This window comes from Centropristis striata, chromosome 19 (genome assembly GCF_030273125.1).
Source record: "Centropristis striata isolate RG_2023a ecotype Rhode Island chromosome 19, C.striata_1.0, whole genome shotgun sequence".
NCBI classification, from domain to species: domain Eukaryota; kingdom Metazoa; phylum Chordata; class Actinopteri; order Perciformes; family Serranidae; genus Centropristis; species Centropristis striata.
The window spans coordinates 35,205,578-35,231,855 of NC_081535.1; the positions used below are offsets into that span (position 1 = coordinate 35,205,578).

The window sequence follows — 26,278 nt, forward strand, 5'->3', positions numbered from 1 at the left end:
AATCATCACATTGTACTTTAAGATTAGCCTAGATTGTGTTTAGTGTTGCTCTTAGTGATATCTGCATGGAGTTAAGCTGTTTCTATAAACGGTAACATTCAGGCTGTTTAATCAAATTTTTTTTAAATGATGAATTTGCTTCTTTTTACAGCAGCAGGAGCCGAATGTCTGCTTTAACTGTTCTATTCACATTTGTCATGAGTGATTTTGTCTGTGAACCTGTTGCTCTTTCACCTTTCCCATCAGTTACAGGTGTAATCCTTTATAACGGCTATATATGTCGACTTTAAACTTTATTTCTCTGCTCGCAGCGATGAATTGCGGAAAGAGGCGCGGCAGTTGAAGAAGGAGCTGGACACAAGTTGACCACAAAATGATCAAAAAAGACACAAAATGACCAAAAAAAAAGACACAAAATGACTAAGAAAAGACACAAAATGACCAAAAAAAGACACAAAATGACCAAAAAAGACACAAATTGACCACAAAATGATCAAAAAAGACACAAAATGACCAAAAAAAGACACAAAATGACCAAAAAAGATACAAATTGACCAGAAATTGGTCAAAAAAGACACAAAATTACCAAAAAAGGACACAAAATGACCAAAAAAGACACAAATTGACCACAAAATGATCAAAAAAGACACAAAATGACCAAAAAAAGACAGAAAATGACTAAGAAAAGACACAAAATGACCAAAAAAAGACACTAAATGACCAAAAAAGACACAAATTGACCACAAAATTATCAAAAAAGACACAAAATGACCAAAAAAGACACAAATTGACCACAAAATGATCAAAAAAGACACAAAATGACCAAAAAAAGACACAGAATGACCAAAAAAGACACAAGTTGACCAGAAATTGGTCAAAAAAGACACAAAATGACCAAAAAAAGACACAAAATGACTAAGAAAAGACACAAAATGACCAAAAAAAGACACAAAATGACCAAAAAAAGGCACAAATTGACCACAACATTATCAAAAAAGACACATTTGGATGGCTTTAAGATTTTAGGGTGAAAGAGCACAAAGTACAATCATCACATTGTGCTTTAAGATGAACTCAGATTGTGTTTAGTGTTGCTCTTAGTGATATCTGCTTCAGTTAAGCTGTTTCTATAAACACCCTGAGCAGAAAGAGGCCTTCTCTCAATAGATCCAGTTATAAACTGAGTGTTGAGTCAGTAACAGCGCTGCATTGTTGTACCGAGTGGCAACTCGCCTAAGCTGCTCCATTATCTTACAAGGTATTCTCCTCTGCCAGGGACCTTTTGTTTTTTTGCTTCTCTGGCAGCTTAGCCAGAGGCAGGAGTTTCTTTTTAAAGAGTTCCTCATTACATTTCTGTGCTGGAAGCAAAAATTAATTCCATTAAATGGAATTCTTAGATGTCACGGGCCAGCGGCCACTGCAGGGGAGACGGATGTCTGCTGGAGCTGTAAATCTCAAACAGTGGTGAGTTTTATCTGGTTCTCCTGCTGGAGAAGCTGCTGCACACACAAGTCAATGCTCACTTTGACACTGACGTCCCCTTAAAGATTAAATCATCCTCCGGGTCCTGCTCTGACCCCTCTGTGTTCCTCAGACTGGTCAGTGTGGGTTCAACTGGGACACACATGACATAGAGTTTATATCAAATATTTTAGGGCTGCAATTTTTTTATTTTCCATATGATTTATCACCAAAAAAGACACAAATTGACCACAAAATGATCAAAAAAGACACAAAATGACCAAAAAAGACACAAATTGACCACAGAATGATCAAAAAAGACACAAAATGACCAAAAAAAGACACAAAATGACTAAGAAAAGACACAAAAAAAGACACAAAACGACCAAAAAAAGGAAACAAAATGACCAAAAAAATACACAAAATGACGAAGAAAATAAACAAAATGACCAAAAAAAGACAACATGACTAAGAAAAGACACAAAATGACCAAAAAAGGAGACAAAATGACTAAGAAAAGACACAAAGTTACCAAAAAAATACACATAATGACCAAAAAAAGACACAAAATGACTAAGAAAAGACACAAAATGACCAATAAAAGACACAAAATGACAAAAAAAGACACAAATTGACAACAAAATTATCAAAAAATGAACACTTTAACACAGTGGAGACAGAGCTGACTTCCAAAATGATTTGGCGACCCCCAGAAATCATCTCGTGACCCCAATTGGGGTCCCAACCCCAAGGTTGAGAACAGCTGTAGTCCAGTATAATAAAGTTATAACAAACATTCTTCTTCTTTCTGACTTCTTGCGTCTTGCACCCAGCCCATAAATGCACATAATAAACACATAGAAGACACCAAATAGATATTCTCTTCCCCTGCAGTAGTGTTATTCCTTGGACCTGTACTATTGCTATAAATGGTATAACTGTGATTCTGGACCCTCCCCTCACAGTTTGGATGGAGTCAGACGGTGCCAGCTCCTCGTCCTTCTCCACCAGCAGCAGCCGCCCGTATGGCTGCTGGCGCGAGCGTGACGTTGATTGGAGTGAGACGCAAATTGTCTCCTCAAAATTCACCTTTTTTCCCTTCAGTTTTCATCACATAAATTATAGCATGTTCCTGTAGTCTGGTTTTCTCTTTCTTGGCATGACGGCGGAGGTACTGGAGCCAAAAATAAGAGAGCCATTCTGAAACCACTGTCCATTCAATACCCACCCTAAATGATGTGGCAGCAGTCTGAATCCCACTCAGATATTATACAGGTTATGCCTGTGTGCCCTTGGTGTTTTATTACTCTGGGGCCTGTTGTTGACTTTGAAATTGACTTTGAAATGTTGCAACCGAGTGATATTTGAAACGACAATTACCTGCGATCAAGATTAGTGTGTTATTTTGTCAGTTTTTGAAATTATTTAGACACTTCTGTCATATTTTCTTAAGTTAGTCTTTCTGTTTCATAATTGAAGATGATAGTTGGTGCTGACCTGCTTGTTTAGGAGTTGATAGACAAGTTTGGACCTGATGCTCTGGACTTTGGACTTTACTTGGGATTTGGGAGTTGTTGGCCTTGACCTGGGACTTGACTTTGTACTTGTTGGTCTTGACTTGTGATTTGACTTGTGATTTGACTACCCGCTTGTTGGGCTTCCCTTTTAACCTGGGACTTTAGATTTAGGACATGTTGCTCTTCACTTAGGACTTCTTAGTTTTGACTTAGAACTTGAGCTAGGATCTGCTGGTCTTGATTTGGGACTTGTTTTTCTTGACCAGAGACTTGTTGGTTTTGACTCACTCTAAACTTAGTTTTTTTTCCCCTTTTGGACTCGGTCTTGGCTGGTGACTTGGCTTGGGACTTGATTTGGGAGTTTTGACTTGGGACCTGTTGGTCTGGACTTTGGACTTGGTTTTGGCTTGGGACTTGATTTAGGAGTTCTTGGCCTTGACTTGGGACTTGACTTTGTACTTGAGATTTGACAATGAACTTGTTGGTCTTGACTTGGGCCTTCCCTTTTAACCTGGGACTTTAGATTTAGGACGTGTTGCTCTTCACTTAGGACTTCTTAGTCTTGACTTAGAACTTGACCTAGGATCTGCTGGTCCTGATTTGGGACTTGTTTTTCTTGACCAGAAACTTGCTCTTCTTGACTCACTCTAAACTTGTTTTTTATTTGGGACATGTTGGTCTTGACTTTGTACTTATTGGCCTTGCCATTTAATTTGACCATGGACTTGTTGGTCTTGACTTGGGACTTGTTGGTCTTGACCAGAGATGTGCTGATCTTGATCAGAGACTTGTTGGTCTTGATTTGGTTCTTGTTTTTCTTGACCAGAGACTTGTTGTTTTTGACTCTAAACTTACTTTTTCCTCCTTTTGGACTTGGTCTTGACTGGTGACTTGGCTTGGGACTTGATTTGGGAGTTTTGACTTGGGACCTGTTGGTCAGGACTTTGGACTTGGTTTTGGCTTGGGACTTGATTTAGGAGTTCTTGGCCTTGTCTTGGGACTTGAGATATGACAATGAACTTGTTGGTCTTGACTTGGGACTTCCATGTAAACTTGGGACTTATTTTATTTGACTTAAGATTTAGGACTTGTTGCTCTTGCAGGAGACTTGTTGGTCTTAACTTGGAATTTTTGCCTCTCTTGACCTAGGATCTGCTGGTCTTGATTTGGGACTTGTTTTTCTTGACCAGAAACTTGCTCTTCTTGACTCACTCTAAACTTACTTTTTGTTTTTTATTTAGGACTTGTTGGTTTTGACTGGGAACTTTATTTGGGACATGTTGGTCTTGACTTTGTACTTATTGCCCTTGCCATGTGATTTGACCATGGACTTGTTGATCTTTACCAGAGATGTGCTGATCTTGATCAGAGACGTGATGGTCATGACTTGGCACTTGCCTCTCTTGACCCAGAACTTGTTGGTCTTGATTTGGTACTTGTTTTTCTTGACCAGAGACTTGTTGTTTTTGACTCTCTCTAAACTTAATCTTTTTCCCCTCCATGTAAACTTGGAACTTATTTTTTTGACTTAAGATTTAGGACTTGTTGCTCTTGCAGGAGACTTGTTGGTCTGAACTTGGAATTTGCCTCTCTTTACCTAGGATCTGCTGGTCCTGATTTGGGACTTGTTTTCTTGACCAGAGACTTGTTGTTCTTGACTCTCTCTAAACTTACTTTTTGTTTTTTATTTAGGACTTGTTGGTTTTGACTGGGAACTTTATTTGGTACATGTTGGTCTTGACTTTGTACTTATTGGCCTTGCCATGTAATTTGACCATGGACTTGTTGGTCTTGACTTGGGACTTGTTGGTCTTGACCAGAGATGTGCTGATCTTGATCAGAGACTTGATGGTCATGACTTGGCACTTGCCTCTCTTGACCCAGGACTTGTTGGTCTTGATTTGGTACTTGTTTTCTTGACCAGAGACTTGTTGTTCTTGACTCTCTCTAAACTTACTTTTTTCCCCCTTTTGGACTTGGTCTTGACTGGTGACTTGGCTTGGGACTTGATTTGGGAGTTTTGACTTGGGACCTGTTGGTCTGGACTTTGGACTTGGTTTTGGCTTGGGACTTGACTTTGTACTTGAGATTTGACAATGAACTTGTTGGTCTTGACTTGGGACTTCCATGTAAACTTGGGACTTATTTTATTTGACTTAAGATTTAGGACTTGTTGCTCTTGCAGGAGACTTGTTGGTCTGAACTTGGAATTTTTGCCTCTCTTGAAATAGGATCTGCTGGTCCTGATTTGGGACTTGTTTTCTTGACCAGAGACTTGTTGTTCTTGACTCTCTCTAAACTTACTTTTTGTTTTTTTTTGTAGGACTTGTTGGTTTTGACTGGGAACTTTATTTGGGACATGTTGGTCTTGACTTTGTACTTATTGGCCTTGCCATGTAATTTTCACCATGGACTTGTTGGTCTTGACTTGGGACTTGCCTCGCTTGACCCAGGACTTGTTGGTCTTGGTTTGGGACTTGTTTTCTTGACCAGAGACTTGTTGTTTTTGACTCTCTCTAAACTTACTTTTTTCCCCTTTTGGACTTGGTCTTGACTGGTGACTTGGCTTGGGACTTGATTTGGGAGTTTTGACTTGGGACCTGTTGGTCTGGACTTTGGACTTGGTTTTGGCTTGGGACTTGACTTTGTACTTGAGATATGACAATGAACTTGTTGGTCTTGACTTGGGACTTCCATGTAAACTTGGGACTTATTTTATTTGACTTAAGATTTAGGACTTGTTGCTCTTGCAGGAGACTTGTTGGTCTTAACTTGGAATTTTTGCCTCCCTTGACCCAGGACTTGTTGGTCTTGATTTGGGACTTGTTTTCTTGACCAGAGACTCGTTTTCTTGACTCTCTCTTACTTACTTTTTGTTCTTTACTTTGGACACAATGGTCTTTACTGGCGACTTGGCTTGGGACTTGATTTGAGACTTGAGGGTTTTGACTTGTAACTTGACGAGAGACTAGACTGGAGCACCACAAGCCTTTAATGAACATTATTTACTCTGACACTCACACTCTGTGTTTTATGTTCGCTTTATAATAATAATATACTAATATAATTACCCACAAATGTTACACAGCAAAATCTGTAGTGTTGTTTTTTCAGTGTTAACAATTTTGAGTTGGTGAGTGTTGATTTTAGAGTTGTTTTTAACACTTTTAGTGATCAAAAACACCTGACACCTGAGTTAGATTCACTTCAGATTCTCTTGTACGTTCGGCTAAAGACAGAATGGACTTTTAATGTATCGTAAAACAAAACAATGAATGTTTATTATCACATTAGTAAACGGAAATAACATGATACACTTTAATGTGTCAAAGTAACGTAATATATGTTAAAAAATGAACACTCACAGTGAAAGGGATTAACACGATTTTGAGTTAAAAGTGCACTTATGTGGTGTCATAAAACAACACCAAGGGTGTCAAATATTTAACACTATTAAAGAGTTAAAATATTAACAATTTTCAAAGTGTAATTTTAACTCAGAATCTGTGAGAACTACACTACCGGTCAAAAGTTTTAGAACACCCCAATTTTTCCAGTTTTTTATTGAAATTCAAGCAGTTCAAGTCAAATGAACAGCTTGAAAGGGTCCAAAGGTAAGTGGTGAACTGCCAGAGGTAAATAAAAAAAGGTAAGCTTAACCAAAACTGAAAAATAATGTACATTTCAGAATTATACAAGTAGGCCTTTTTCAGGGAACAAGAAATGGGTTAACAACTTAACTCTATGGAGTCTTGGGCTATTTGTCCATTTTTTAATTATTTTCATGTCTTTTTTTAGTCATTTTGTGTCTTTTGGTGTCTTTTTTTGGTCATTTTGTGTCTTTTTTTGGTCATTTTGTGTCTTTTTTTAGTCATTTTGTGTCTTTTGGTGTCTTTTTTTGTCACGTGATATCCAACGTAACAACGTTACTCTTTTTGTCACGTTTGTCAATTGTGTCTTTTTTTGGTAATTTTGTGTCTTTTTTTGGTAATTTTGTGTCTTTTTTTAGTCATTTTGTGTCTTTTGGTGTCTTTTTTTGTCATTTTGTGTCTTTTTTTGGTCATTTTGTGTCTTTTTTTGTCATTTTGTGTCTTTTTTTGGTCATTTTGTGTCTTTTTTTAGTCATTTTGTGTCTTTTGGTGTCTTTTTTTGTCACTTTGTCTCTTTTTTTGGTCATTTTGTGTCTTTTGGTGTCTTTTTTAGTCATTTTGTGTCTTTTTTTGGTCATTTTGTGTCTTTTTTTAGTCATTTTGTGTCTTTTTTTAGTCATTTTGTGTCTTTTGGTGTCTTTTTTAGTCCTTTAGTCCAACATAAAATGTGATTTTGAATCTTTTTTTTAACTTTCAAAACACTATCATGCTCAATAAAGAATTTTAAATATTGCAAATGTGCATTAATTTCAGAGTACACTGAGACATTAAACTGCATAATTTTCAATTAAATTCTGGAGAAGTTGGTGTGTTCTAAAACTTTTGACCAGTAGTGTATATAAACTCAGAAAAAGTGTTAAAATTAACACTTGTATTTATTTTGTCAGGTTTTTTTTAAGTTACTTTGACGCTTCTCTTACATAAACTGACTTTCTTTTGCATAATCGAAGACGGATAGTGTGCGTTGACCTCCGAGCACGAACTGACAAAATCATTTTTGATGCCTTTTTGATTGATGGTGAGCAGTAATGTTGCCTCCAGTCAGCTTTAAAGACTGTCGATTGTTTAACAAAAAACCTTTTATCCCACAGAAGATCCACGCAACCGTCTCCTGGTTGCCACAACATCAGTGGCTTGATTTGTAGCTCGGCCCAGGTGACAGCAGAGTGCAGGAATGTAGTTAGAAAGGCCATCAAAGTCGAAGATAGTAGTTAGCGACAACAGCTGGAGAAGGTGATGTGTGTTCCTGGTGGAGGACCTCGGGGCGTCATCAGTCAGCATCCAGCATGTCACAGGCTGGGAAAGATGGAGGAAGATCACTTGTTGGTCTCATAAATCAAGAGCAGAAAAAAAAGCTTTGCCCCTCCAGCAGCGGAGCAGACTTCCATGTTGACACCGGGGGAAGTGGGGAAAGTGTTGCTCTTAGATTTCCAGCGCTTTTGCGTTTGGAAATTCCAGTGATTGCTCTGTATCTGCAGCCTGAGAGCCCAGAGAAACAAGAATAATTGCATGGTTTCCTTTAAATGATAACCAGAAACACCCAGTGGGACTGAAGCCCCTTTGTTGCAGCATTCCTCCAGAGGTGAACTTAGTTTACACTTATTTCCTCAAGAAGAAATGTGACTTCTGCCACAGAACTTATTACATGAGTGAAATTACAACACTACTGGTCAAAAGTTTTAGAACACACCAACTTTTCCAGAATTTAATTGAAAATGATGCAGTTTAATGTCTCAGTGTACACTGAAATTAATGCACATTTGCAACATTTAAAATTCTTTATTGAGCATGATAGTGTTTTGAAAGTAAAAAAAGATTCAAAATCACATTTTATGTTGGACTAAAGGACTAAAAAAAGACACAAAATGACAAAAAAAGACACCATAAGACACAAAATGACTAAAAAAAGACACAAAATGACCAAAAAAAGACACAAAATGATTTACAAAGACATGAAAAGAATTCAAAAATGGACAAAATAACTAACTTACATTATTGCCCTTAATATCAATAATTTATATTTCCAAGTTAAACCAACTTAAATCACTGTTTTAGGCCAAAAAATACAAGTTGTCTTTTTTGCAGTGTGGGTGACCTCAGGTTAGTTCAGGTCTCTAACAGACTTTTCTGTGTCTTGAGTTTTATTTTTCTCCCCTATGTTTTATGTTGTTGCATTTCTTCTGTAATTTAGTGTTTATTGGCAGACGTCGAAGGCACTTTATTGACTTAACTGCACGTGATAAAGAGCTACATAAATAAATAAACACACACTCACACAAATGCACAACATTGCAGCTCTTATGCTCTAAATGACGAGCGCTGGACTTCAGTGTTTTCTCTGTTACATCATTTATTTGGTGCAGCTGAATGTGTCACAGCGTCCAGCCCATAAGTGGCCTAGCTTGGCCAGCGAGGTGACGCTTCCCCGGGCCGCTGGCGGTGTGTGTGTGACATCACATTTTGTTGTGGAAAGAGCACGGCGGCCTGGCAGCCAGCAGACTGTGCTCACTGTCTGCCACTCTGTGACTTCACAGCCTGTGTGTGTCTAAGCTGGGAGATTTACAGAAGCACATTAACTGCATGAGACACCAATGTCAGCATGCTGATTGTCTCTCCGTTCATTCATGATGAGAGACGACTTCACACGTACCGCAGAGGACGACAACACGCTGGAAAATGATTCCCAGCGTTCCCGTCGGCGATATGACTTTACTGTCTCTACAGCAGACGGCTGCTGTGAATCCAAGCAGTGATCAGTTTTAGCTGTACCTAAAGCATGTTTTATAATCAATGAATATGCTGATTGTTCTCTTGATAAATCATTAATGCAGTTTATGGATTAAATTCAAATTTATCTGTATAGCGCCATGTCATACAAAAGCAGAGGTGCAAATAAACATGCATATACTTCAAAATACATACAAACACAATGTCAGAACACGGACCAGTGCTGCACTACTGTTATACTGTGGATTTTTTCTTCCGGACGCAATTTCGTCCCACTACTAGTCCTACAACTTGAAGAGTTGCAGGACAAATTATATATCAAAACGTGCGGTTTGATCGGGATCGGTGTGCTATTACTTTTCTCTACAGAATATGAATTTTTCACAACGTAAGTCACAAAAAAATGCCCAAAATTTTGCATTGAATAGAATGGGACGGCCGAAAAAAAATGAGCGAAAAAGAACAATCATTGGAAATTTTTAAACGTCTACTTCTCCGGCATAATTTCACCTAGAGACTACATTTAAACTTTAAACAGTAGACACAAGTCTTGTGTATCGGTGTATTAATCCACGTTTCGATAGGTCATATAGTTTTTTATCAATCCCTGTTCAATGACCATGATCATTTTTGGAGAAATTCTGAGATTATAATGGGTGTGTATTGCACGGAATGTTCGTGTCACAGTGTGTGATGTCATCGCCAGAGTGTAGAGGGAGAGGTAAAACTGTCAAAAAATAAATTTGAAAACTGCGCTCCAGGCCGCAAATTCCACTCTACAGAAATAATTTATACATAGAAACGTAGGAAAATTAGTCTTCTCCCTCACAATCCTCTGGTAAAGCTGTCAGAGTTATAGTTTGGGCGTAGGACGCACAGATGATCCACCAACACCACCAACAGCCTCATTGGCTCCCATATTAAAAACGCAGGAAGATTTCTGATAAAAGGGAGATGTAACAGTTTTTTTAGATCGCTCTAACAAAGCTATTTTTTCATTTTTCTTTAGAGATTTAAAGTGGTGAATCTGGGAGAAAAAAGTTGCTTTTTCCCACTTTTTTCTCGTAAATCTGCAACTTTTTTTCGCACAGATTTCCCACTTCAAATCTCTTAAATCTGCGACTTTTTTTCTTGTAGACTTGCCACTTTAAATCTTTTAAATATGCAACTTTTTTTCCTGTAGATTTGCCACTTTAAATCTCTTAAATATGCAACTTTTTTTCTTGTAGGTTTGCCACTTTAATCTAGCAAATTTGCAACTTTTTTCTCGAAATATTACCTGAAGTTACCCAATATAGTTATTTGCCTGATAAAGTGTTAATTACTTTTTTTGTTTTGGGGGTGTTTTTGGAAGTGGATGAGAGCACAGACGCTCATGTGTAATATGGGTAATTCTTTTAAATCTTTAAATCTTTTAAATATGCAACTTTTTTTCTTGTAGATTTGCCACTTTAAATCTCTTAAATATGCAACTTTTTTTCTTGTAGATTTGCCACTTTAAATCTCTTAAATCTGCGACTTTTTTTCTTATAGATTTGCCACTTTAATCTAGCAAATTTGCAACTTTTTTCTCGAAATATTACCTGAAGTTACCAAATATAGTTCTTAGCCTGATAAAGTGTTAATTACTTTTTTGTTTTGGGGGTGTTTTTGGGAAGTGGATGAGAGCTCAGACGCTCATGTGTCTCTGCTGAGGATTAAAGGGGTCCTTGGGGGTCCTTGGGGGTCCTCCATGCCCGGGAGCGATCAGTTACATAAGGTTTGGTATAAGGTAGCCGTCGGAATTTAGGTCAGCTCTGAGAAAGATGAAGTGAGAGGTTAGTAGGTTGGGGCTTTGCTTCACTACATCTTTGGTTGGTTGGCAGCAGCAGCGTGGCTCCATGCAGAGATGAGAGAGTTGCCCTGTGTTGCCTCATCTCTTCACCTCTCGTATTATCGGGTCCTCACATCATGTACGGCAGCAACTGTCACAGCTTGATGAGCTTCACTTCCTTTTATCTTTTCTCTCTGATCGTGTTCTGCATATTTTTTAGCTCCTCATCTGTCAAACGCTGCAGAGCATGCAAAGCGGCGGTATTTCTTTTACCCAAACGTTGTCAACTCACGGTGTCAGTCAGGGGCACTCTGTCAAAATCACTTTCTGACCCCCGACCAGTCCACCCCAACAATATTTTTCCAACAAGTTAAGCTTCATGAGAGTGTTACAACATTCTGTATTCAGAGACAGGGGGCCTTCAAAGATGACCCGTATTGGACGACCAACCCTCATAAATCTTCTTCAAAAAATAATTATATCAGTATGTTTTGTTTTTTTTAATATTGGAAAGCTAACAAACAACGTTATCCACAAATTCAATACTTTTGGTCCCAAAAAAATGGAATTAAGTTGGTTGTTTTTTGTTCTTAAGTCTTTTTTTTTTGTCAGCTTTTCTTGTCAAATATATAAACAACATATACTGTAGCCACTGTGTGTGTTCATCATTCTCTTACAGAACTAGAAAATAACACAAACAAAAGGAACAAAAACAAACAGTTAGGGAGCAGACTTTTGTTACAGCTCAACTAGTAATCTGAGAAAACAAAATCAGGCCTTGTGGGCGTTACATAGTAATAATAATAATAATAATGCATTTTATTTATAGGCGCCTTTCAGGACTCTCAAGGTCACCTTACAATAAACAATTAAAAACAAAACAATAATAATAAAACAGCAATGGCAGTAATAATAAACAACAATGAAACAATTACAAATTAGAACAATAAAAACAACAATGACAGTAATAATATACAACACTGAAACAGTACAGAGAAAAATTGTCGTGGATCCATTTCATCCAGTTTGAGGTAAATTGTTCTAATTTGTGGTTGACAGACGCGTTATCTTTTCCATATTGGGTTATGTCCATTGTAATGTCCATCTATTTATTTAAAGTCGGGCTCCCCTGGAATAACCACTTCCTAGTTAATGCCTTTTTTGCTGCCTTAAAGTCTTAATTTTAACATGTAAACTAAGATTTCTTTCATTTCTACCTCCACCAGGGAGGTTATGTTTTGGGATCCGTTTGTTTGTTGGATTGTTTGTCTGTCAGGTTGATTATGGAAAAACTACAAGCCCAATTTTCACGACACAGTGGAAGAGTGAAGCTGCTGAACAGCCACAAAGAACTCCAAAATTTGGAGCTTTTATTTAATCACAGGGGTGAACACACAAATCATTTTTCACTTTCATTGAAGGCGTGCTATGCAGGAATTAGAGTTAACTAAGAGGTGATGTTTGTCTTGTCTCTCCAGAGGAACAGAAACCGAGCAGTGAGGCATTAGCCGAGTATCTGGAGGGACGCAAGAAGTACGAAGAGCAGCGGAAACAGAAACTGAAGAAAGGAAAAACTAGAGAACAACAGGTAAAAAAATGATTATATGATGATTGAAAGTTGCTACCAATTCCTACAGGTGTCCCAACTTTTCTTGATCACTTACAACCTACAAGTTGCTCCACATTTATGGGAACTTCTGCGACAGAGTTGGGAAGAACTTTCTGAAGAATATTTGATTTCCATTGAGTGTGTTAAGGTGCTACTTTGATAAGTCAAAAGTTTAGAATACATTTTCCTTTCTAAACTGATTCTATGATTTCTTTTTTAACTTCAATTGTTTATTTGTTATGTGCATTAATTTCAGAGTACACTGAGACATTAAACTGCATCATTTTCAATAAAATTCTGGAAAAGTTGGGGTGTTCTAAAACTTTTGACCAGTGTATATATATATATATATATATATATTAATTTTTTGTAGACACTGGACCTCCTGAATCGCTTCAAGTCCAAGCTGTCTTCAGCCATCACTGACGAGGCTCCAGAGGAGGACGTGGAGCAGCTGGCAGAGGACGACGACAAAGGATGGTCAGTGAGCCTCAAATATTATTAACATTTATACCTAGATTTGTTTTATTTTACTGGTTTTGTGAACATCTGTCACTGAAGCACCTTTAACAGACACAGGTGTTTGGTAAAGGCGCTGTAAGTGCAAAACGGCTAAAACTATGGTGTCAAAGTATCTCTCCAATGCTTAGCAGTAAGGTTAGCTTATCTGGTTAACCCTTTATCTTGATTTGGTAACTTCAGGTAATATTTCAAGAAAAAAGTTGCAAATTTACTAGATTAAAGTGGCAAATCTACGCGAAAAAAGTCGCAGATTTACGAGAAAAAAGTGGGAAAAGGCAACTTTTTTCTCCCAGATTCACCACTTTAAATCTCATAAATCTGCACTTTTTTTTCTCGTAGATTTGCCACTTTAATCTGGTAAACTTTTCTCAAAATATTATTTTCTTATGTTTTTTTTACACATTCTGGCAGTATGTAATATCCTCCAATATTCTCTAGGGTTAAAATTTGGAATTTGCAAGTATTTCAATGAGTGTCCTATTAAGGGTTAAAGTGGTGAATCTGGGAGAAAAAAGTTGCTTTTTTCCCACTTTTTTCTCGTAAATCTGCAACTTTTTTCGCACAGATTTCCCACTTTAAATCTCTTAAATCTGCAACTTTTTTTCTCTTGTAGATTTGCCACTTGAATCTAGTCAATTTGCAACTTTTTTCTCGAAATATTACCTGAAGTTACCAAATATAGTTCTTTGCCTGATAAAGGGTTAATGGGGAAAAGCCAGCTCAGGGTAATTTTACTAATTATTATTTGTTTACATGAGCTTACTCTGAGTTGGATTGTGTCTTTGGGTGGATGGTAGTCACCTGTTGATGTTATCAGACTTTATTTCTAAGCTAACATTAACTAGGGTGCATAAATGTCACATCTTTTGGATTTTCAAGGCAAAAACATCTCAAGTCTGTTACTTAAAACCGAGGAAGTCAGCTAAAGTCCAAGTTGCATTTGAGTCCAAACACTGGCAATACAAAGTGATTAATCCATATAAATTACTTCACATAGTCCCATTTTCTTACTTTATTATTTGTTACTTTATCTGCAGTTAATATAATTTCCTACCACCCTGAGTCAGGAGGACAGTTTTGTCAGTTTGTCGTGATAAATTGTGTGAATGCTCGTGCGTCTGGAAAAGGATTACTGCGTACGACAGGATGAAATAGCTGCCGTGTAAGTATTCTTGCCGGGCTTTAAATCACCGACACTATTCAGCGCAGCAGATATTAGCAGCAGCGCTGAGCAGCCGGAGTCCTGAGTGCTCCCGGAGAGTTCAAGAAGCAGTTTGGCAAACGCTCTGTTTTGTGGACTGTGAAGCTCGAGCATGACAAGTTGGCACGCAGAGAACTTTTTCATTAGCTGCTGCTGCTTGTGTTATTCCTGCTGATACCCTCATGGTGAACACCGGATTGTAGCAGATTGTAAAAGAAACCATTTATTAGAAGAGTAAGATCAGCACAAATGACACTAAAATGGTCAAATGCCAGTGGTGGAAAAAGTAAAAGTACTAATACCACCCTGGTAAATTACTCCACTACAAGTAAAAGTTCTGCATCCAAATCTTACTGAAGTAAAAGTAGAAAAGTATCAGCATCAAAATCTACTTAACCCTATAAAGCCAAGTGTATCATATTTGATACATACGTTTTTGAGACCTCTACATCATCAGTGTGATATTTTTTTAAGACACAAAAAAGACACAAAAAGACACAAATGACCAAAAAGAAGACACAAAATAACTAAAACAGACACAAAAAAGACACATAAATAACACCAATGACAAAAAAGACACAAAATGACAAAAAAAGACACATAAATGACAACAATGACAAAAAAGACACAAAATGACAAAAAAAGTAGAAAAGTATCAGCATCAAAATCTACTTAACCCTATAAAGCCAAGTGTATCATATTTGATACATAAGTTTTTGAGACCTCTACATCATCAGTGTGATATTTTTTTCCTGGAAAACCTGATGAATACATGAATTGATGATTAAAAAAACTGAGCAACAAATTTCACAAAAATACCAGATGTAACAAAAATGATTTGTTAGTTCCACTGGTGGATCTGTCATTGCTGCGTGAAAACTTCATATCAGCAGATGTATGATGTTGTTTTATATGGAAAAAAATATTTTGTATGTTTGAGGAAAATGTTAAAAGGAAAGTCAAAGTTTTATTTGGTTAAAAATATTAGGTTTTGTGTGATTATGTGAGTTCAAGAAAAGCAAATTGCGAGCAACAAATTGCACAAAAAGACCTGATGTATCAAATATGATCCAAATTAAATTCATATATGAAAATTGATATTGAATTTTAAAAAATGTTAGCCGGTTCAACAAACACTCCAGTTTTGAAAATTTAGAATTTTCTGGCAATTATTTCATGGTTTATAGGGTTAAAGTATGAAAAGTAAAAGTACTCGGGTTATGCAGAATGGACCCACTATGATTGTTTTATATATTCTAAATATATTATTACATTATTTGTATTGGTGTTGCAGTGTTTTAATTTTGTAAAGATTGGGCTCATTTAATTACTTAATATGCTGTTAATAGATTTAATTTAAAAAAACGTCTAATCACTTTACATTGATCATATATATTATGTTAAATCTCCACCTGAAAAGTAACTAAAGCTGGCAGCTAAATCCTAGAGTAGAAAGTACAATATTTGCCTAAAAATGTAGTGGAGTAGAAGTAAAAAGTTACATAAAATGGAAATACTCAAGTAAAGTACAAGTACCTCAAAATTGTACTTAAGTAGAGTCAGTGGCGGTTCTAGACCAGTTTTACTGTGGGGGCCAAGGAGGGGCCAGTGTTTAATCAGAGGGGCACATTAGCACATGAAAAAATGGCAAATATTATATTTAAGCATTCAAAATCTTTGAATGTCTTGAAAAAGACACAAAATGACCAAAAAAGACACAAAATGAGAAGACAGAATAACCAAAAAAAACCCACAGAAGACATAAAAATGATTAAAAAAAGACACAAAATGACCAAAAAAAGACACAAAATAACTAAAACAGACACAAAAAAGACACATAAATGACACCAATGACAAAAAAGACACAAAATGACAAAAAAAAGACACAACATAACTAAAAAAGACACAACAACACACACAAAATTACCAAAAAAAGACACAAAAAAGACACAAAAAGACACAGATGACCAAAAAAGACACAAAAAAGACACAAAAAGACACAAATGACCAAAAAAGACACAAATGACCAAAAAAGACACAAAACAGACACAAAAAAGACACATAAATGACACCAATGACACAAAAGACACAAAATTACCAAAAAAAGACACAAAAAAGACACAAAAAGACACAAATGACCAAAAAAGACACATAAATGACACTAATGACAAAAAAGACACAAAATGACAAAAAAAGACACAACATAACATTTAGCTGGCAGCTAAATCCTGGAGTAAAAAGTACAATATTTGCCTAAAAATGTAGTGGAGTAGAAGTAAAAAGTTACATAAAATGGAAATACTCAAGTAAAGTACAAGTACCTCAAAATTGTACTTAAGTACAGTACTTGAGTAAATGTACTTAGTTACATTCCACCACTGTCAAATGCTGCAGAAAATCCTCCTCGTGCACCAGGAAAACGATGACCAGATCCAAAAAAAAGCTTGCTTGTGATAAATGTGTGTGAAAGTTCAAGTTGTGTGCATGTGTGTGTGTCAAGTAGGGATTTCAACCCGCAGCCACCAGATTGGCCATCAGGAAATCAGCCCTGACGCTGTGTTTTCCTCTCATATTCTGTTTTTCACCAAAGATCTCAAAGTCTAACTTGCACAGAGAGAGAGTAGGGGTTTTGAAATGAATACCATGTGTTTGAATTTGAGCAAAGTGTCTGTGTGTGTGAGAGATTTAGAATAACAAAATCTGTAGTTGCTATTAGTCTCCAGAAGCCCCCTTGAAGTGCAGCCTGTCTGTGTGTGCGTGGGGGGGCCCTAATGAATTTGAGAGAAGCCTTGGCTGGCGTTTGGAGCCTCTCCACGGCTGGAGACACCTCACTGTGTCGCCCCCGCCAGGTATGAGGAGGAGGAGGAGGAGGAGGAGGAGGGAGGGAGTAGCAGGAGCAGTAGCATAGCACTCCTAGAAAAACACCAGTGGGAAGTCTGTGCCACTCTAGGAGCACAGCGAACAGAATGTGGGTTACAACAGGTCAGACATTGGAAGTCAAGTCTGGGCCAGAGGAGGTAAACTATTCCATCTGTGTCTGTGTCTACAAACTCTCCCTCCTCCTCCTCCTCCTCCTCCTCTAACACACACAAGAGTCAGAGTCCTCACTCTCAATGCAAAGAGTTACTCTACGTTTACACGAGGACGGTCTGAACAGAAGACGCAAAAGTGGCGTCACGTCTTCACTTTTTACGCGCACAGTTCAGATCACCCAAAAAAAGAAACAAAATGACCAAAAAAAGGAAACAAAATGACCAAAAAAAAACTCAAAATGACCAGAAAAGACATAAAATGACCAAGAAGACACTAAATGACCAAAAAAAGACACAAAATGACCAAAAAAAACTCAAAATGACCAAAAAAAGACACAAAATGACCAAAAAAAGACACAAAATGACCAAAAAAAGACACAAAATGACCCAAAAAAGAAACAAAATGACCAAAAAAAGACACAAAATGACCCAAAAAAAGAAACAAAATGACCAAAAAAGAAACAAAATGACCAAAAAAAGGAAACAAAATGACCAAAAAAAGACTCAAAATGACCAGAAAAGACACAAAATGACCAAGAAGACACTAAATGACCAAAAAAAGACACAAAATGACCAAAAAAGACTCAAAATGACCAAAAAAAGACACAAAATGACCAAAAAAAGACACAAAATGACCCAAAAAAGAAACAAAATGACCCAAAAAAGAAACAAAATGACCAAAAAAAGACACAAAATGACCCAAAAAAAGAAACAAAATGACACAAAAAAGAAACAAAATGACCAAAAAAAGGAAACAAAATGACCAAAAAAAGACTCAAAATGACCAGAAAAGACACAAAATGACCAAGAAGACACTAAATGACCAAAAAAAGACACAAAATGACAAAAAAAAGACACAAAATGACCCAAAAAAGACACAAAATGACCCAAAAAAGACACAAAATGACCCAAAAAAGACACAAAATGACCAAAAAAAGACACAAAATGACCCAAAAAAGAAACAAAATGACCCAAAAAAGACACAAAATGACCAAAAAAAGACACAAAATGACCCAAAAAGACTAAAAATGACCAGAAAAGACACTAAATGACCAAAAAAAGACACTAAATGACCAAAAAAGACTCAAAATGACCAGAAAAGACACAAAATGACCAAGAAGACACTAAATGACCAAAAAAAGACACAAAATGACAAAAAAAAGACACAAAATGACCCAAAAAAGACACAAAATGACAAAAAAAAGACACAAAATGACCAAAAAAAGACACAAAATGACCCAAAAAAGACACAAAATGACCCAAAAAAGACACAAAATGACCAAAAAAAGACACAAAATGACCAAAAAAGACTAAAAATGACCAGAAAAGACACTAAATGACCAAAAAAAGACACAAAATGACCAAAAAAAGACACAAAATGACCCAAAAAAGAAACAAAATGACCAAAAAAAGACACAAAATGACCCAAAAAAAGAAACAAAATGACCAAAAAAGAAACAAAATGACCAAAAAAAGGAAACAAAATGACCAAAAAAAGACTCAAAATGACCAGAAAAGACACAAAATGACCAAGAAGACACTAAATGACCAAAAAAAGACACAAAATGACCAAAAAAGACTCAAAATGACCAAAAAAAGACACAAAATGACCAAAAAAAGACACAAAACGACCCAAAAAAGAAACAAAATGACCCAAAAAAGAAACAAAATGACCAAAAAAAGACACAAAATGACCCAAAAAAAGAAACAAAATGACACAAAAAAGAAACAAAATGACCAAAAAAAGGAAACAAAATGACCAAAAAAAGACTCAAAATGACCAGAAAAGACACTAAATGACCAAAAAAAGACACTAAATGACCAAAAAAGACTCAAAATGACCAGAAAAGACACAAAATGACCAAGAAGACACTAAATGACCAAAAAAAGACACAAAATGACAAAAAAAAAGACACAAAATGACCCAAAAAAGACACAAAATGACAAAAAAAAGACACAAAATGACCAAAAAAGACACAAAATGACCCAAAAAAGACACAAAATGACCCAAAAAAGACACAAAATGACCAAAAAAAGACACAAAATGACCAAAAAAGACTAAAAAATGACCAGAAAAGACACTAAATGACCAAAAAAAGACACTAAATGACCAAAAAAGACTCAAAATGACCAGAAAAGACACAAAATGACCAAGAAGACACTAAATGACCAAAAAAAGACACAAAATTACAAAAAAAAGACACAAAATGACCCAAAAAAGACACAAAATGACCAAAAAAAGACTCAAAATGACCAGAAAAGACACAAAATGACCAAGAAGACACTAAATGACCAAAAAAGACACAAAATGACCCAAAAAAGAAACAAAATGACAAAAAAAAGACACAAAATGACCAAAAAAAGACACAAAATGACCAAAAAAGACTAAAAATGACCAGAAAAGACACTAAATGACCAAAAAAAGACACAAAATGACCAAAAAAGACTCAAAATGACCAAAAAAAGACACAAAATGACCCAAAAAAGAAACAAAATGACCAAAAAAAGACACAAAATGACACAAAAATGACCAAAAAGACTAAAACACTCCTCCTCCTCCTCCTCCTCCTCCTCCTCCTCTAACACACACAAGAGTCAGAGTCCTCACTCTCAATGCAAAGAGTTACTCTACGTTTACATGATGACGGTCTGAACAGAAGACGCAAAAGTGGCGTCACGTCTTCACTTTTTATTCCTCGTTTAGACGAGCGTTTTCAGGAGGAAATCTGCTGCATACGGTGACCCACAAAATGACCCAAAAAAAGAAACAAAATGACCAAAAAAGACACAAAAAAGAAACAAAATGACCAAAAAAAGGAAACAAAATGACCAAAAAACGACTCAAAATGACCAGAAAAGACACAAAATGACCAAGAAGACACTAAATGACCAAAAAAAGACACAAAATTACAAAAAAAAGACACAAAATGACCCAAAAAAGACACAAAATGACAAAAAAAAGACACAAAATGACCCAAAAAAGAAACAAAATGACCAAAAAAAGAAACAAAATGACCAAAAAAAGACACAAAATTACCCAAAAAAGAAACAAAATGACAAAAAAAAAGACACAAAATGACCAAAAAAAGACATTAAATGACCAAAAAGACTAAAACACATGAACACTTTAACACAGTGGAGACAGAGCTGACTTCCAAAATGATTTGGTGACCCCCAGAAATCATCTCGCGACCCCAATTGGGGCCATTTTATGTCTTTTTTTTTATCATTTTGTGTCTTTTTTTGATCATTTTGTGGTCAATTTGTGTCTTTTTTGGTCATTTTCTGGTCACGAGCAAAATAAAGAGGAACTTCTTCTGTAGCGTGGCACCATGGCAGCACAGAGTGGTTTTGATAACGCCGGCGGAGGTTTCCTCCTCACGTCTGGGAGCCGTGTGACGGCGGGCTGGCCGGCTGGCCGGCCGGCGGGCTGTCATCACCGAGACTGCTAGACAAATTATCAGAGGCGGCCCGCTCACACAGCAGGAGTCCTCAGGGTCTGCCAGAGTCTAGCCATGACATTCTAGATGAGCTGTCACAACTCCTGCCGATTTCAAATGAACGCTGGAGAGAGTGCAGAGACACACACACACACACACACACACACACACACACACACACACACACACACACACACACACACACACACACACACACGCTCAGCCGGAGAGACACATACCACATGCTGTACACTGCAGACAAGGCATCAAAATACCCTAAAATATACAGCAGAGAAGACACAGCCCCTTTATTTAGTGCCGACCATGCTGCTGCACAGTATACACAGCAGTTATATACAGCTCAGGGTCATGTAAACAGGGTTTATTCTGTCCAGAAGATGAGGAAGACCTGTTAATCTTCAGCTTTAGAGGGAAAGTTAAAGATTGTGACATGATGGGAGATGAGTGAAGCCATTGCTTCTGATGGAGATCAATGTTTACATTCAGTCATTTAGCAGACGCTTTTATCCAAAGCAACTTACAGGAAGAATAAAAGAAAATAATGAAGGTATAGTGCAATAAGAGCTATTAGTGCAGGGGTGGGCAACCTTTACTAACTAAAGAGCCACTGGTGGCCAAAAAAAAAAGAGAAAATCATGGAATGGAGCCGCAGACCTTATATTGAGCCTAAAATTAAAATGAAACAGCCTAATAAGTCTAAATTAGCCTACCAACATTATTAATAGTCATATTGAGCATTTATTAATATGATTTTAAAAACTAGTCTATCTCAGGGAACTCAAAACTAAACTCAAAGTTGGCAAAACGTAAAAGATAAGGCGCGGGCCGGTGACTTTCATAAGCTATGAAGCACATTTTAGTTGACTTAAATGTCTTTTTTAATATGCTGTAAAAAGGCTATACCATTTTACAATTCAGGAATACAAATAGCTTTTGGTCTACACCATTGATAAATGAACATTTTAATGTGAAAATATGTATATAATTTTTTTGGTCTCAGCCACGGGGAGCCACTGCAGGCGGCCTAAAGAGCCACATGAGGCCCTGGAGCCACGGGTTGGCCACCCCTGTATTAGTGCATCAATAAGTGCTAGTGACAATTCTTTAAGGAGTAGAATTATGGTGTGGTCTAGGAGAGAAGATGCTCTCTGAAGGTCTTCAGGAGGTTTTAAAGGTAGAGAGGGACGCCCCTGCTCTGGTAGAACTGGTAGTGGTTCCACCAGCGAGGAACAAGAAATGCAAAGAGTCTGATTGTCTTGGACCAACGGGGGGCAGAGCCAGAACCGTTCATTGGAAGAGCTCAGCGGTGGTGAGGTAGCATATGTCTGAATCAGGTTCAGGTAGGTAGGAGCAGTACCGGAGACAACTCTGTAGGCAGCATTAGAGATTTGAATTTGATGCTGCAGCAGGTAGCCAGTGGAGCTCAATGTTGGGTTAGTGGACGGATGCTGGCTGTTTATAACTCATGATCATCATCCTGCTGGTCTAGGGGTCTGAGGCCAGCCCAGATCTATCTATTGGCATATCCAGACAGATTTTTAGCATATCTGAAAGGCAGAAAACACCTCATGATGGGCACAGATGTCTAAAGATGCATCTCAGTCCAAACACTCCGATCACTCAAATCTGATTTCAACAGATTTGAGTTTGGATTGTACAACAACTGTGTATTGACAGATGGTAAATGGACCTGCACTTATATAGCGCTTTTCTAGTCGCTTTGCGACCACTCAAAGCTCTTTACACTACAGACTGCGCTCATTCACCCTTTCACACACACATTCACACTGGTGGCAGAGGCTACCCTAAACGGTCCCACCTGCCACCATTGGGAATTCATTCACACTATGAACACAGCATCAGGAGCAATTTGGGGTTCAGTATCTTGCTCAAGGATACTTCGACACTCTACCAACTGAGCCACAGCCGCCCCCAAATACTTTTTGAATTTCATTTCTATCTGCTACAGAGGCTGAAAAATCTATTATTTAGTAGGAAGAGTTGACACTTCTGTTGAATTTACAGAAAAACTTCAGGTTTTAGGGGCTGATTTTAAAATCGCCCAGAGGTTTTACAGGCAGTTTTAGGCCTCAATGGGTTAATCTAAGCAGTAGATTGGTGTTGCCATTCATGGGGCCATGCTGTATCGAGCATGACAAAATGTTTTTCACATTTGGTGTTAAAATATACCACTTTTCCACTCCAGAATTGATAAAAAATTGGTCCTAAATCCCTCTATAATACCACATTAGATCTTGAAGAACACCAAAGAAAACACCGTAGATAAATCCATGCTGTGTTTTGGTTTAAAATACTTGACCTTTGGGAGATTGCTGCACTTAGTGCATTTCCTGCAATTGGATGGAAAGCTCTTGTGTTGTGTAAACTGCTGAGAAAAGCACGAATGTATTTACAGGATTTCATGGCAATCTATCCAATATTTGTTGATACATTTCATCTTAATCTAAGCAGTATATTGGTGTTGCCATTCATGGAGCCAGAAAAGACAGAAAAGTTTTTCCCTGAGCATCATTTGTGGATTATTTCTGACGTGATTCTCCGTTAGAAATGTGACTGTAGAGGAAGTTGCTGTTTGACTACATGGCAGGTTTGCGTGGCTGAAAAAGGATCCTATAAATTGATTAGTCACTCCTGCTTGGTTGTTTAGATTTAGTGATAGCGCTCACACAGCAGCTGAAGAGATCATGTCAGAGGGAGAAAATGTGTTTTATCTGTGAAGTGGCTGACACCGATATCTCCTGAGAGGAATGTCCTGATTCTTTAATCTGGATTTAGGGCGGAAGAGAAACTGGCTGGGGAAATGAAAGACACATGAGCGTCTGTTCTCTGGGGACCAGGGCTTTCTTTCTGGATCTCACAACTCAGAAATACTGAATCTCTCACTCTGGAGCCAGTCAGACAGCAGCTGAGGGCTCCTCAGTCAAAGAAAGTTGGATTTCTAGTCATTCTTTTAGGTCGTTTCTGCTGTAATTAAATCCCAGTATTACAGTTTTTTTCAGTCGCTAAGAAGCGCTTACCCATACTTCAGATACTTTTTCTAAACTCTTCACACAATTAGCACAGCATGGTGTTTTGTAGCCATACCATTCACACATTTCATGTCGTTTCCACACAATATGCAGTCAAACACATTTCCTTAACAGACAAGCTATACCTGGCAACAAAATGATGGATTGTTTTTGTATTATTTAAGAATGTTAACACACAACATCCCACAATAGCAAAAACAATATTCCAAACCTTAGATACAGTATAAAAACCTCTGCTTCTGCAATGATATCAGTTCAAAAACAATATCAGATGATGTTGATGAAAACATGTGGCCTAACCCTGAAGATCACAGAGATTAGATATGGTCATTTTGTGCTTTTTTTTTTTTAGTCCCCCCTTTTTATCTGGGCTTTTTGCTGTTGTTTTTTTGTTCAGAATGCTCATGTGTGTTTCATGGATATTTTGTTCACTGTAAGCAATACTGTAAAACTTTTTCTGTTCTATCATATTGTAAACAGTATTTCTAATGTACCTCCTGTAATACAGTTTTTCTCAATCGCTAAAACACGTTTTCGAATCCTCCTGTCCTTTTCTCAGAATTCTTATTGCAGGAGAATTGTGTTTAGAGTTTTGCAAAAGGAATGACTGAGATCTGCAAATAGTGTTTTACTACATGAAGATAGTTTATGGTTTTGTCAAAAGGATGTTTGATTCGGGGAATGAGTTTAGACAACCGAGCAATCGATTCACACAACAGGAGTTATTGTTTTAGCAATTGAGAAAAACTGTAAACAGTAAAGGAAAAAACAAACTGATTTGCTTTCTACTGGAATGCGGACACACAGTTCCCAACCAAGAAATGTAGTGTAAAAACGGTGGATCAAATACCTGTAAAACTGAAACATAAAAGTCTATGCACTTTTTGTAATGTCAACAATAGCCAGTATTTTGAAACCTGGTGTACTTTGATTGACTGCATGTACCTTGTGAAGTGAAAACAAATGTTATTCTTTGACAGAATAATTTCATTTTGAGTCAGATTTCCAGTGTTTTGGTAAAGTTAGTGTGTGCGAGAAAGATGTGTTCTATTTTGAAATGAAGAGTTAGTATATATTCAACAAAATGTGTTTTTGAGAAGAAAATTATCCATTTGGTCAATTGTGTTTTGTAGGTGTGAGTCTGTGTTAAGAGTTTAGAAAAAGTATCTGAAGAATGGGTAAGCCCAATCATGTTTTAACCTTTTTTTTTGTCTGGCTGCTGCTGTGTCTTTAAATTCCAACAAGGCTTAAAATCTGTGTTCACAACACCTTGTGTGACCTTCGGCTTAGCACGGCTGTACATCGGCTCACACACACAACAATAGAGAGTGTTTTGGAAATATTTTGGGCTTAGTCTAAATGAAGCTCAGCCAATCACTTGGATGAAGTTGTGTACTGTTTGTCTATAATTTCATTTAATGCAACCTTCATCTGCAAAGCCCATAATGATTCCTTTAAGCCCTTACCACCACTGAAGAGGCTTTTTAACAATTATGAAATAAGTATATAAGCAAGGCCATTACCATGCTGAACTATGTCTCATCAATTGTTGCAGCTATTTTTAGGTTGTTAACATTAGTTACACATATTTACCACTTTACCACTTGAGAGTTGATCAAATAAATTGTCAGCAATCCTTCTAAAATCTACGAGGGCGTATTAGTTTATGAATTTATGAGATTAAAGTGAATCACAGATTTACTGGATTAAAAGTGGCAAATCTGCAAGAAAAAGTAGCAGATCTATGAGAAAAAAAGTCTAAAAAATAGGCTAGTGTTTTGTTTTTCTTGACAAATACAAAGCACTCTTTTTCCAACTTATTTTTCTCATCAACGTGCTACTTTTTTCCTGTAGATTTGCCGCTTTAATCTCTTAAATCTGCGACTTTTTTCTCGAAATACTACCCCTCTGCCCAGCGTCCATATTTAATTTTTTTTTTCATAGTTAGCTCTAATATGCTGTTGTAAAAATCCCGCATTTAGACACTAAGAACTTGAGGAACTCTATAAAAACATCCATGCTGGATGGCCAGCACTTGTGTTGTGTAAACTGCTGAGAAAGCCTCTTATTGTCAATATAATATTAATGTCCATCCACTTGCTGATTATATTGTAATCAAACTGCTTCAAAGACGAGAGAAAAAACCCTGCTAGCCTTTGGGAAACGCTCTCCAGGAGCTGCAGTGATTTAGTGGATGCTCTGCTGCTCTTCTTTGAACTCTCTCTCATCTGATTT

General features: G+C 37.1%; 1 protein-coding gene across 1 annotated transcript in view; it reads left to right on the forward strand.

The window, feature by feature from the left end:
• cwc27 (CWC27 spliceosome associated cyclophilin) overlaps positions 1-26,278 on the forward strand; it is a 79,181-nt gene that overhangs the window by 52,476 nt on the left and 427 nt on the right. Inside the window, exons 12-13 of the mRNA XM_059358047.1 lie at positions 12,647-12,756; positions 13,151-13,257. Of these exons, the coding sequence (XP_059214030.1) occupies positions 12,647-12,756; positions 13,151-13,257 (217 nt within the window). The remainder of the gene's footprint in view (positions 1-12,646; positions 12,757-13,150; positions 13,258-26,278) is intronic.